This window comes from Squalius cephalus (genome assembly GCF_949319135.1).
Source record: "Squalius cephalus genome assembly, chromosome: 4".
Lineage (NCBI taxonomy): Eukaryota > Metazoa > Chordata > Actinopteri > Cypriniformes > Leuciscidae > Squalius > Squalius cephalus.
In genome coordinates this window covers 38394160-38407149 of record NC_137125.1, presented here as the reverse complement: position 1 = coordinate 38407149, position 12990 = coordinate 38394160, and the positions used below count along the sequence as shown (strand labels likewise).

The 12990-nt window shown below is 37.0% G+C and overlaps 1 protein-coding gene across 5 annotated transcripts in view; it reads right to left on the bottom strand.

Moving 5' to 3' along the window:
- The window catches only part of magi2a (membrane associated guanylate kinase, WW and PDZ domain containing 2a), a 213646-nt gene that overhangs the window by 15322 nt on the left and 185334 nt on the right, over nucleotides 1–12990 (bottom strand). For all 5 annotated transcript variants that reach the window (XM_079868394.1, XM_079868391.1, XM_079868392.1 and 2 more), the window contains 6 exons: nucleotides 11486–11527; nucleotides 9026–9141; nucleotides 8690–8882; nucleotides 4383–4646; nucleotides 3878–4063; nucleotides 2132–2426 (listed from right to left, as the gene is read on the bottom strand). In XM_079868394.1, the coding sequence (XP_079724520.1) occupies nucleotides 2132–2426; nucleotides 3878–4063; nucleotides 4383–4646; nucleotides 8690–8882; nucleotides 9026–9141; nucleotides 11486–11527 (1096 nt within the window). The remainder of the gene's footprint in view (nucleotides 1–2131; nucleotides 2427–3877; nucleotides 4064–4382; nucleotides 4647–8689; nucleotides 8883–9025; nucleotides 9142–11485; nucleotides 11528–12990) is intronic.

Below are 12990 nucleotides of genomic sequence, written 5' to 3'. Positions count from 1 at the left end.
TGAGGAGCTCTAGGGTGTATATTGAAACTTTAGAGCATGAAGAGGAAGTGAAATCATTGGTCCCTGCAGGCTATATAAATGATTAAAAACTGTTTTAAAGAGCCATGCAGGTAAATTATTCAGTTCTGTAAGAGATAAGTGATTTTACGCAACAACCTAATAGTGAGAGAGTCTGTAATAGTGAACTTTAGTAGAGTTCTAACTTGTTGTAAAGACATTTTTGACTTGAATGTGTCCATTCAAATGATTAGGGACACACAATATCCATCTTTCATAGTATGCCTTATCATGTTGTGATGTCTAAATTTACTTGTAGTATTTAAAACAAATGATAGTAAATAAACTTTAGTTTTTTGTGTTGTGTTTTTACATTTATTTAGACATAATAGTATAGAATTTTGAAGAGTGTGCATGTGCGAACGTGCTCTACCACATAAGAACGAGACTATGATTGAATCTGGAAATAAAGCTAAATAACTGAGAAAGATGAGAAATAATCCTCAGATGCCATGTTCGTAATCTATAGCAAAACATCTAGCATTAATTCAATCTCAAACAGATTCATTAAAAGGAGTTATTACTCCACCACCTGCGTGACATCATTAATCAACGTGGTTGAACGACCAATTCGCGACAATACAGTTTCGGGAAACAGTCGTGACTAGCTAGTTGGTTTCTTCAACGATGCTTCGTACTATGGTAGTGAACCAGCGAGTTACGTCGTTGTACGGGAAACGCACCCCAGGCTGAGCTGTGATATTAACTAAAAGCTATTGGCTATTTTAAAAAAGGGGAGGAGCTGTTCGATATGTCCCGCCCTGTCTTCCTGTTTTAGTGGAAATTACATCAACACACTGAAAAATGCTGCGCATTAAAGGCACTTAAGTGGGCCTTTAAGGTGAGGTCAAAAAATTTCAGCAAAGTTTTGCAGTCAAATTTTTTCCCATTGTTAATAGTGTAACAATGCATGATTCACAGCTCACACAGAAGTCACTTTCAAACCGAGCAGCTTTCTGTTAGTCAACGCAGCAAATCATGTGATCAACTTGAACTTATTGCGAAATCTGTGTGGGGAAATTTTCCGCCCTCATGCAAAACTCCCAATCACACACATTTCTATTGAAATGACTTGGTTTCACCTGTGAAATTCCTCTGAGTTAGGGCTGGGCGATATGGAGCAAAAAATATATCTCGATATATTTTGCTATATCTCGATATACGATATATATCTCGATATCTTTACAGGAAAAAGAACCCCCCAAAAACTACTGCAAAAACAAATATGCCAAATACCACAAAGTCTTTTTTATTGAAGTGCAAAGAGGTAGGCAGTTCACATAGGAACAAGTGCTTCTGCAACATTTTTAAATAATATATTTTTTTTATTCTTTTTTTTTTATAATTAAAACTAACATCATCAAGTATGATATTTTTTTACTTTGAGCAATTCTGGAGCTATAATTGACTCTAGGAGCATATAAAACAAAACAGCTCCTTGGAAAAAATGTAATGTAATATTGTAGTAGTTATAAATAAAGGTTTATTTTAGTTCAGATTAACATTTGAGGGCAGCAATTGGATTCATGATGTCAAAATAAAACCGACGTAATGTTACTTGAAGGCATTATAGCCTACTATTCCTGCCAAACCTCCATGGTTGCAGTAAGTGTTACTACAGTAAATCCATGGTGAATGTTGCTGAGCAGTTTCGTTCCGCTTGCATTACGTTTGCCATTTGATGTTGGGCAATGTTGTGGTCGCGCCGGCGTCTCTTACATTATGAGCGCGCTTGCCACGAGCAACGCGCCTACATTTGAAATAACGACATTTTTATAAATATAAAAAATATATCGATATATACAATATGTCAAAATCCATATCGTGTTTAAAAAATATCTCGATATATTTTAAATATCGAGATATCGCCCACCCCTACTCTGAGTAATGGTGAATGTGACCGGTGCATTTTAATACTGGTGCATCTCTACAAATGCCCAAGAAACTGCCCTGTCAACCACTTTATTCACTCCATGGCCAAACACGGACATGGACATTTTCTTCAGATTTTTTAGCTTAACCAAAAATTTTAATACTTAAACCAATATTTAAGTAATTTGAGTTGGTGTCTTACCTGCTGTCGTGGCCGTAGATCTGTACTGGCACTGTGGAGGGCTGGGTGGGCGGGTTCTGTTGGGTCACTGAGCTGGGATGATTGGCTGGGCTGGTTTGATTGACAGGGCTTGGTTGTGCTTCTGAACTAGGCTGCGTTATGGGACTGGGTTGAGGTGCAGAGTTGGTGTGAGGGTTGGAGTTGGGTAGAGGGGCAGCACCAGTCTGGTTCACAGTGCTGGCTTGGCAAACTGGACTGGGCTGGGCCATAGGGCTCTGCTTCTCTGAGCTGCCTGCAGAAGGAGTGCTGTTCGTCTCTGAAAAATGGAGAAAAGACAAAAAGCTAAGCTTCTTTTTGTAACACATCTTCTATAATGGCAGTTTAAGCGTTGCATTAGTACCCAAAATTAATTATGGCCCTTGATAGCATTTTTTTGTTGTTGTTGCATGTACTGTCTGTGTTGTTTTAGCACTAATAAATTAACGGTGCAAACACACCCAGACAAACTGTGAATGCAGAAAAGATGGAAAACTGAGTGTTAGTTAATGGAGTATGCAGTCTACAATAATCTGGCATACTTTACTAATCTGTACAGTTTAAAAAATATGGGCCTATTTATACTTGGCCACTTCATGCATTTTCATGAAATTGTGAAAAGACCAGGTGTAAATGCCCCCCCCGAAACTCATTCGAGATAGATAGCAATCCAATCATTCAAACCACTTCAGGAGGTGGTTTGAGACGCATTTCATATTCAACTGGACAAGTATAAATGCATCTGGTCATTGTAGCCATGTGAACCCACGGATATGGCCCGCTGTATATGAATATCACTTCAACAAGCTGAAGCGCAAATTGCCGCAAATGAAACTGAAAGTAGCGAGATTAAATTCTCCTACCAGTGCTGATGCCGCTCTCTATCCTATTGTGGTCTTTGATCTTGAAATCAGCTGATAAATAAAATGCAACACATCTGTTGCTTTCGGTAACATTTAATTTGCATATACAGTAGCACAGAAATTGAAGATCGGATTAATATTTGTGTTTCGGAGACACATTTATGTGGCCATGTTCGAATGGAACAGTGACCAGTGTAAATAGGCCCCATAATAATTCTAATTTACATAGAAAGGAAAGAATGACAGTGTGTTGTTAAACTGAATTTCTGGTGGTTGGTGATTTTTTTCTGTTGTCATTTACTCACCACTACAAACCTGACTTTTTTTGCGAGTAAATTATGATAGAATTTTCCTTTTTGGCTGAACTCTACCTAAGAACGGATTTATATTTGTGTTTCAGAGACACATTTCATTTCTGTATAAAAGTATGTTTGCACATATCATTCGGCTATCAATATTAGCTATTTATTATGTTGTAAATATTATTTGGATATTTACTGTTATCTTATTTTTAAAACCTTTTTGCTTATTTAAATTAGCACTGACATTTCAGTCACAATCTCATGAACCTCCTGCATTTTTATCACAAAATACCATTCAGAAAAAAACAGTAATAACATCCAATCACATTTCAACTTCTAAAAACACTTAAATTATGTATAAAAAGAACTGTAAAAGTATAGTTAGATTAAAATAATTGTCATTATAAAGCAACAGTGTGAAATTTCTGCAGCACTAGGCACATGGCAAAAATAATGTCCCCCCTCAACCATTGGTTGAGCCAGTTGACACGACAGAGCAATGTTCAGGAAGTCGACCTACAAAGTCACATTAGCAGCAGAATTAGAGTTCACAGATGTCCACTCACCCTCCTGAGGGATGATCCTGAGTGTGACAGTGAGTCCAGCGTCCTTGATCAGTTTGACGATGTCTGCGTGCGGCATGTTGACAATAGACTGATGGTTGACGGCCAGTATGCGATCTCCAACCTTGAGCTTCCCACAGTGGTCTGCTGGACTTCCCTCAATGATGCGACCAATCTTATGAGGCACGGCTGATAACACACACGCACAAATACTTTTTACGTAATATATTGAGAGAGCTCTTTTTCTGCTCTCTGTCCTCTCCTGTTAGTGGAGCTGTTTTTATATACGAGAGTGGGCGCTGCATTAGAACATTTTAACTAGCTTCTTCAGCCCTCAAATAGAAGTGCATCCATTATTAATACATAGGTTTATGAGGACATGCTGCACTTTTAAAATCACTATGACCCCTATGAATCAGCCAGCCTGAGTGAGCTATTACAGTAAAGGAATGTCCCAGATAGAAAATATGTTTTAGTGTGCAAAGTGTACAAAACAATCATTCCTTACCAGCAGCAGCCGCGGTTTCAGGCCTGTTCAGTGAACTGATAATAACGAATCCAAACCCTTCACTCTCCTTGCGCTGAATGGTGACATCGCTAGGCTGAAGATTCTGATTGGTTACTGTGTCTGGTGGGGAGGAGCCTGTGGTGGATGGGGCGGAGTTTTGTGTGGGGGCGGAGTTGTTACAAAACATTCTGGAGGTTAAGTCACTCCTGGGGGAACTGTGCTGGGTAGATCCAGGACTGCGACCATTCTCTGGAAAGGGTTCCCCTGAAGATACCAGATCGAGAGAGAAAGTACAATAAATAGACTTTTCAACTAACATTTCCACTGACTTGGAATTTTCATTTAATTTCCCTTTATCATCTGTGGTCATGAAGTCATTTGAAAGAGTGGTGTTAGCCCACCTAAAGGACATTACTGGACCCTTGCTTATCGAGAAAACAGGTCTGTGGATAATGCGGTCAACATGGGACTGCACTACATCCTGCAACATCTGGACAAACTAGGAACTTATATGAGGATCCCATTTGTGAACTTTAGCTCGGTATCATTCCGAACCTCCTCCTGTCTAAATTAACCCAGCTCTCTGTTCCCTCCTCCATCTGTCAGTTGATCAGTTGAGCTACAGTAGTTGAGGCTGGGAACATTTTCATCCAACACCCACACGATCAGCACTGGCGCCCCCCAGGGTTACGTCCTCTCCCCACTACTCTTTTTGCTCTACACCAATGACTGCTCCTGTTTCCAGACAACACCAGACTCGTTGGCCTCATCCAGGACACTCAAAACAGTTGAGATGATAGTGGACTTCAGGAGGAACACCCCAGCACTCCCCCCACTCGCCATCATGAACAGCACTGTTGAAACAGTGGAGTCATTCAGGTTCCTGGTCATTACCATCTCTCAGGACCTGAAGTGGGACTGACTCCATTGTGAAAAAGGCCCAGCAGAGGTTGTACTTCCTTCGCCAGCTGAAGTTCAACCTGCCACATTAGCTGCTGATTCAGTTCTACTCTGCAGTCATTGAGTCTGTCCTCTGCACTTCAATAACTGTCTGGTTCAGCTCAGCTACCAAATCAGACCCGAGAAGACTACAGTGGATAGTCCGGACCGCTGAGAGAATCATCTGTACACCTGTCCCCACTCTCCAAGAACTGTACTCATCCAGAGTGAGTAAAAGGGCAGGCAAAATCACTCTGGATTCCTCACATCCAGGCCACTTCCTCTTTGAACTGTTTCCGCAAAGTTGTAGCACTGAGCACCAGAACAGCCAGGCACAAGAAAAGTTTCTTTCCTCAGGCAATCTTCCTCATGAACAGTTAAATGCCCCCACCACTGACAATAGACATGAGCAATTTGTATGCTTATATATTATTTAGCACACCATACCTCTTATTTACATCTCCTACCATTTGTATATAACATACACATATCGTCTATTTTGTATATTGTGTATTTTTATTCACTTATATTACTCCATTTTTATTATTTGTGTTTTGTCGCTGCCATTCTGTTGCTTCTATCACAATTCCTCATACATGTAAACATTCTTAGCAATTAAACTCATTCTGATTCTGATTCATCAGACTTAAATGGGAAATATCATGGTTAAGAGGAATAAGGTTCTCTCAAATACTTGATTCTCATTGGTTAATTGTTTGCATTGAGCAGTTGAATATCTCTATATTATGGCCACTAAAATGTATATTTCACAAGTTCACAAGAGTTTCCAGTCAAAGCAAGATAATTATATCTTTTTGAACTGGGAAGAAGGGTTTGAGTTGTAAAAATTACATTATTTTTACATAGCACACTACCATTCAAAGGTTTGGGGTGAGTAAGATATTTTTGGAAAGAAATTCATACTTTTATTCTGCAAGGATTAATTAAATTGATCAAAAATGCATGTATAAAGACATGTATAATGTTACAAAAGATTAAATTTCTTGAACAAGAAATGTTACAATATGTTATAAATATAAGAAATGCATATTAGAATGGGATTCACAGGAATTAGACTTTAAAGTACAATAAAATAGAAAACCGTTTTTAAAACTTCAAAATATTATTGTTACTGTATTTAGATCAATAATGCAGCTTTGGTGAGCATAAGAAACATCTTTCAAAAACTGACCCTATTACTTTTCCACGATTTTCTATCAGTTTTCCTTGATTTTTTCTCTCTCTAACACTTACATTAAAAACATTACATAAGATTTTTAGATTTAGAAACAGGTCTCAACAACAATTAATACAAGTGTGCGAGAATGAGCGAAAGAGAGATGCTATAGTTTGGCTAAAGCTGGTCTGAAGTCCCTCTGCGATCAAACATTAAGCTTAAAAAAGCCAGAAGCCAGACATTTCCCAACTGCTCCACTGAGATGCAAGGGTGGGAGAAACGATTGTCCAGGGAAGATAAGAATGTGAGGATGAGTCAGACAGCGAGAAGGATGAGGGAGGCAGAGACTGAAAGGGCACACAATCTGAGCCTCAGCTACACCAAGAATTATTAGACAGGGAGGACGAGAGAGAGAGAGAGAGAGAGAGAGAGAGAGAGAGAGAGAGAGAGAGAGAGAGAGAGAGAGAGAGAGAGAGAGAGAGAGAGAGTATACATAATACATATGTGTATATGTATGTATGTATGTTTGTGTATATATATATATATGTATGTGTATGTGTATGTGTGTATATATATATATATATATATATATTATTGTTTCAATGTACCCTTTGAGGGACATGCACAGAATGTGTTTAGTATCTGCATCTACATCATAATTATCCTGTTTACTTGTACTATATCAGATGTATTAACTCCTTGTTGTTGTTTATATTTGTTCTTATGCTTTGGCAACACAGATGCATTTTTTTTGTCATGCCAATAAAGCAACATGAAATTGAAAAAATTGAAATTGAAAAATTGAAAAAATTGAGAGAGAGAGAGAGAGAGAGAGAGAGAGAGAGAGAGAGAGAGAGAGAGAGAGAGAGAGAATAAACACATAATAGACACATAATAAGCTGCAGAGGAACAGTATAACAGAACCTGCTTCATTACCTCCATTACCTTCTTCACATAATATATACTTCACAACAACCTATAATTGCTGTAACTGTCAGGAAATAACAAGCTTTTGCCTTTTATTCCATTTCAGGCAGTTTTATGTCCCAAGGGTTTATTTAAAAAAAAAAAAAAAGTTTTTCTTTCTTTTGATATGTGAAGGTCACATTAAATCTGTTGAAAACTTTGCATCATGCCACCATAATTTTTTCGGCATTTTTTTATGTATAGAATTTATTGTTTTAATCATGTCCTTGACCCAGACTATTATCTTAAACTATGAATATCCATTTTGAAATATTATTACGTTTAAAACTATGATAATCTAAAAAAGAGAGTGAAATAAACATGAACCATTTCAATATTTATTGTGAGACAATGATTTACTTCTTGCAAAAATGACGAACATTCCACCACAACAAACAATTTTGCCTCTAATAAAGTTCATCTTTCATGCAGGGTTCCCACACCTCGGTTAACTTCAAATTCAAGGACCTTTCGAGGACTTTCCAGGTCCAATACCCTCAAATTCAAGGACTTCATGTGGGGACACACTTATTGTGTCCAACAAAAAACGTTGAGGTTCCATCGTAGTAGTTTCGTGCGCTCGTGAAGTACCTCACGCGGAAAACACTTACGTAACGCGTAAAATGCGTGTAACTAACGTAAATCAAGCAAGCTAGTGCGCATAGGCCACGAAGTGTTGGCGAAATAACACATTAGCGGACCAGAGGGAATAATATGGAATTTTATCTAGAAAACTTAACTTTTAACTTTTAAAGGACCTGTATCTGTGTGTGTTTATTTTCAAAAACTTTCCAGGGCCTTGAATTTTTCTTTTCAGATTCACAAACTTTCAAGGATTTCAAGGACCCGTGGGAACCCTGTTCATAATAAAAATCAAATGTTAGTACTTGTTTACCATGGCGAAAACAGTGAATTGCATGCTTGAGATGAAATATGAAACATGGGATGGCGAAGAAGGTAAATATAACTTGTTAACAGAGTATTTTGAATTTGTGTAATTTCCAATGGAGCTGTATGATTATTATATTGTTTTACTGTGTAAATTTAGGATACATAAAATGGTAGCCTTAGCAAGACTATTTTACATGTCATTTCCAACACAGAATGCTATTAAACACAATACATGATTTGATATTGGGTGGAAATAGCATGTATGTTCAATAAATGTACGTTCACTGTTGGACATTGTTAGTAAGACTAATTAAACAAACAAGCGAATTCTCACCTGTGGGCTGAACTCTCCGCCGTACAGTGAGTTTAACCTGGCCAGTCCGGGCCGCCCCATGCATGAGGTCAATGACGTAACGGTGGGGTTTTCCGGCCACAGGGATCCCATCGACTGACATCAGCTCGTCTCCTGGCCGGAGACGCCCGTCTTTATCTGCTGGGCTCTTCTCGATGATTGCACCAATCAGGATCTGTGCAGGCACAGCACGGTTACTATTGTCTCTCTTTCAGCTTTGTATGGAAACGAAAGCAGATGAACAGACATGTTATCATGTTAGCCAATGGCAGTGAACTCTGTTTTAGGAAGCGTGTGCGTTAGTTCTAAAGTACGAGCCTTCTCCTGAGCCTCCGGACTCACAGGCTGTCCTGGTTCCTCTCCGCCCAGGATCCTGAAGCCGAAACCGGACTTCTGTCTGCGCAGATGCACCTCCACCTCCTGGAACTCTGATGCTGGCATCGAAGAGAGACACACATTCATCAATTTCTCCAGATTATTCTCATCCTTCAAGTGTAATTTACTGTTCTAGTTGACATTTAAGACCCCCATTACTGTTCAGTGAGTACTTAATTTGTAAATTCATTCGTTTTATGTTCCTGAACCTGTATTGGCAGGTTCATTCTCAAGGCAGAGAATGACAAGTGACTAAAATTAAATTCCAGGAATCTCCAGGTACTGTTTCACAGAGGTCACAATAACTGGATATGAAAAAAATATATATTTCAGAGTTTTCATTAATACTGAGATACTATTTTCAGCCATTTTACAATATATATAAAATATATTTTTTTAAAACAGTGTTTTGTTGTAATGATATAGTCTACATGTCATCATGTTTTAAATATCATATGATTGTAGGTGACAAAAATAATATTTATTTGATGATACTAAATTTTATATTGTCAAAGAAGTGTTTTATTTTCATCTTTTTATGAAACATGTCTTTAAAATTTTGTCTAAATGTCATCATGTATCATATCATATGATTTTAGGTGACAAAAATATGATTTATTTGATTTGATAGAAATCTAATTGTAACAGACCAAACTTATATTTTTATTTATACCAAATATTCGACACAATAACAGGACACAATAACAGGATGTGAAAATTTGAACAGACTTTCAAACTTTAGTTTTGTTAACATGTAAAGCTATTTAAGTATACCTTCTGTAAGTCATACGTTCGGAAGGTTGGTGTGGACCACTCTTAGCTTTACCTTATCACTGTTGCAGGTCTATACGAATATAATTCTGAAGTTTTAATACACACAGACAGTGTTCAATTAGGCGAATTCAAGTGTTTCCATGCAAATAATTAAACTGTCATTACACTGATTGTTGTTAGATTTTTAATTATATTATCCAAAGGTACATCAGCTGGCAAACCATTAAAGGCTTAATAGTCGCAGTATTTAACTGCGAATGATTGTGGTGAGGAGTTTGCTCAAACTATGGCAGCGATACAGCGAATAGTTGTTCTAAAAGATGGCGCCCTCTGCGGAGTGCTTTTAAAAGCCAGTGAAAGCATACTGTCAGTTAAGTCCTATTTGTACGCTAATTGTTTCTCATGGGCTCATCCGGTATACAGGGTTAAGTCTGTGATTTTATTGCCGTCCGAATCCATAATGTCAGTGTTTTTTCTCACCCAACCTGCGTAAAAATCCCTGGCCAAGTTATACCTACTGTTTTTTGACAAACAGGTCGTGTGGTCATTTAATTGCCGTCTGAGTTTACAAGAAGAGGTTACAATTTCACTGTTTAAATCCTTTTGATCACTGCCAAGCACCGTACGTAAGATGTTCACTTTTTCAACTGAAATGCTGGAAAGTATTTACAAGAACAATATTTCATCGCAGCTCCACCTCAGCGAACAAAAATGGGAAAGAGAAGAAAGCACGTAAACATTTGAAATGGTTATTTTGGCAGCATTTTATGATACAATTTTAAAATATGTAGGCTAGGCTATTATAGACTATTATAATTTGGATTATTTTTTATAAAATCCCATGAGTCCTAATAAATGCAATCTCAACTATTTCAGAAGTGCTTCTTTTATAAGAAGGTAGATCTTAAGCAGCTTCCTAAGGTATGGTTCGGGGAACACGCCTAGAAATGGTATACCTTTAGTTAAGTTATACCTTTAGAGTCTTCGTAGCGCGCTAAGAGACAACGTTATCGGGAAACGCAGCCATGAACATTTTTTAGGTTGGGGTTAGTCATATTTTTTAATTAAATGGCATATGATTTTAGGTGACATAAATAACAGTTTATTTGAGGATACAAAAAAAAAGTCAAATCACAGAAGGAAAAATTGGTAACACTTTACAACAGGGTCTCATTTGTTAACATTAGTTAATGTATTAACTAACACGAACTAACAATGAGCAATACAATTGTCACAGTATTTATTAATCTGTGTTAATGTTAGTTAATTAAAATCCAGCTGTTCATTGTTTGTTCACGTTAGTTCACAGTGCATGAACTAATGCTAACAAACACAACCTTTGATTTTAATAATGTATTAGTAAATGTTGAAATTAATATTAACTAAGATTAATTAATGCTGTAGAAGTGTTGTTCATTCTTAGTTCATGTTAACTAAGGTTACCTATTGTTTAAAGTTACCTAATTAACTAATGTTGACTAATGAACCGTATAGTATAGTGTTACCGAAAAACTTTACTTAGCATTCAAAAAATGTACAGAGGTCACTGGACATATATGAATTTCAGACTTTATGCAGAACTGTTTCTGTCAGACTGTTTCTGTTTTGGGTGCAGATATATTTACTCACCGGAGAGGTCAGCTGGAATGGCTGCTCGAGGAAGCCCTGGCTCTAAGAAAGGGAGAGATACAAGGACAGCCCATAAATCAATGCTTATATAAACATACACACCTGGAAATATACTAACGACAATATATGCATAACCTGTCTCACTGCAAAAATAATGTCCAGTGACTACAGAGCAATGAAGATATTATACAGTGCCCCCAAGTACTTTCACAATTTTAATCAAATGGTGTTCTTTTTTTAGTGGATGTATGAAGTCAGTTCTTGATTTTACAGTATGTCAAACAGAAGTTCATCTTCTGTTTTAGAGCAGCAGGAACTGAGATCAGCATTAGCGGCGCATTTCTGCCTGCAAACTTAGACACGGCCATTCTGTATGTACTTCACATTTAAAATAGGTTCCAGATGGAGCTTGAGCCTTATTCTGATTCTGAGAGGGAGTCAGATCTTCAACTGCATCATTCCTGCAACCTCATCTGCCTCTCTGCTAGAGCTGGTCGATATGTACAACCTCTATATTAAACCAACATATTGGTTTTGTGATGATTTACATGCTTTTCATTTGACTGTAGCAGTAGGCTGGTTTTATGTTTTGAGCCCTCTTGTTTTATTTCATGAGAATATTTAGCGCATCTAATTTAAATCAATTGCATTAGAGTTTGATTCATTAACGCAAATGACCTCTTTTGAAAAGAATCAGCTCAGAATTAAATTACTTCTTAGTGTTCATGGAGGTCTTTGAGTGACATTTTGCATGCTTTAAAATGTTTTAATGTTGCTGTCTGTTATTTATTATTAAATTAGTGCGTTTGAAAAGATTAAATATTCTCATTTGGGATCATTAAGAGCAGCATGATAAACCTACATTGGATAGATTAACTTTAAAATATATATATATATATTGCTATGACTGAAAAATTACCCTGTAAAGTCATTTCAGAGCAAATACATAAAAACTGAAATATTATTTTCAGCCTTTTTACATGATATGTCAAATATTGTTCAATGAGGTGGTGATTTAAATTTTTTGTTGTTGTTTTTGTAGAGAGAAAATGTCCTAAAATTCTGTCTAAATTTCATCATGTCATATTTTTACATTACATGCCATATGATTTTAGGTGATGAAAATAACATCTATACAATGATAAGTGAAAAAACCTCCAACTGCAGATGACCACACTTTACCAAATATTAAACATAAAAAAAAAAAAAAAAAATTAAGATTTATTCATTTAAAGGGATAGTTCACTTTGAAATTAAATTTTGGTATGTTTTAGCTTACCTCAAGGGCATCCAAGATGTAGGTGTCTTTGTTTCCGCAGTAGTTTCAATTTTGATATTTTTAGGTCAAACCGTTCTTGTCTGTCAGTCATATAATGCAGGTCTATGGTCACCACCTCAAAGAGCATGCACAGAGAAGTCCAAATTAAACAATTCCCCATTGTAAGTACACATTGATGGCCTAAGACACGAAACGAGCGGTTTGTGTGAGAAAACGAACAGTATTT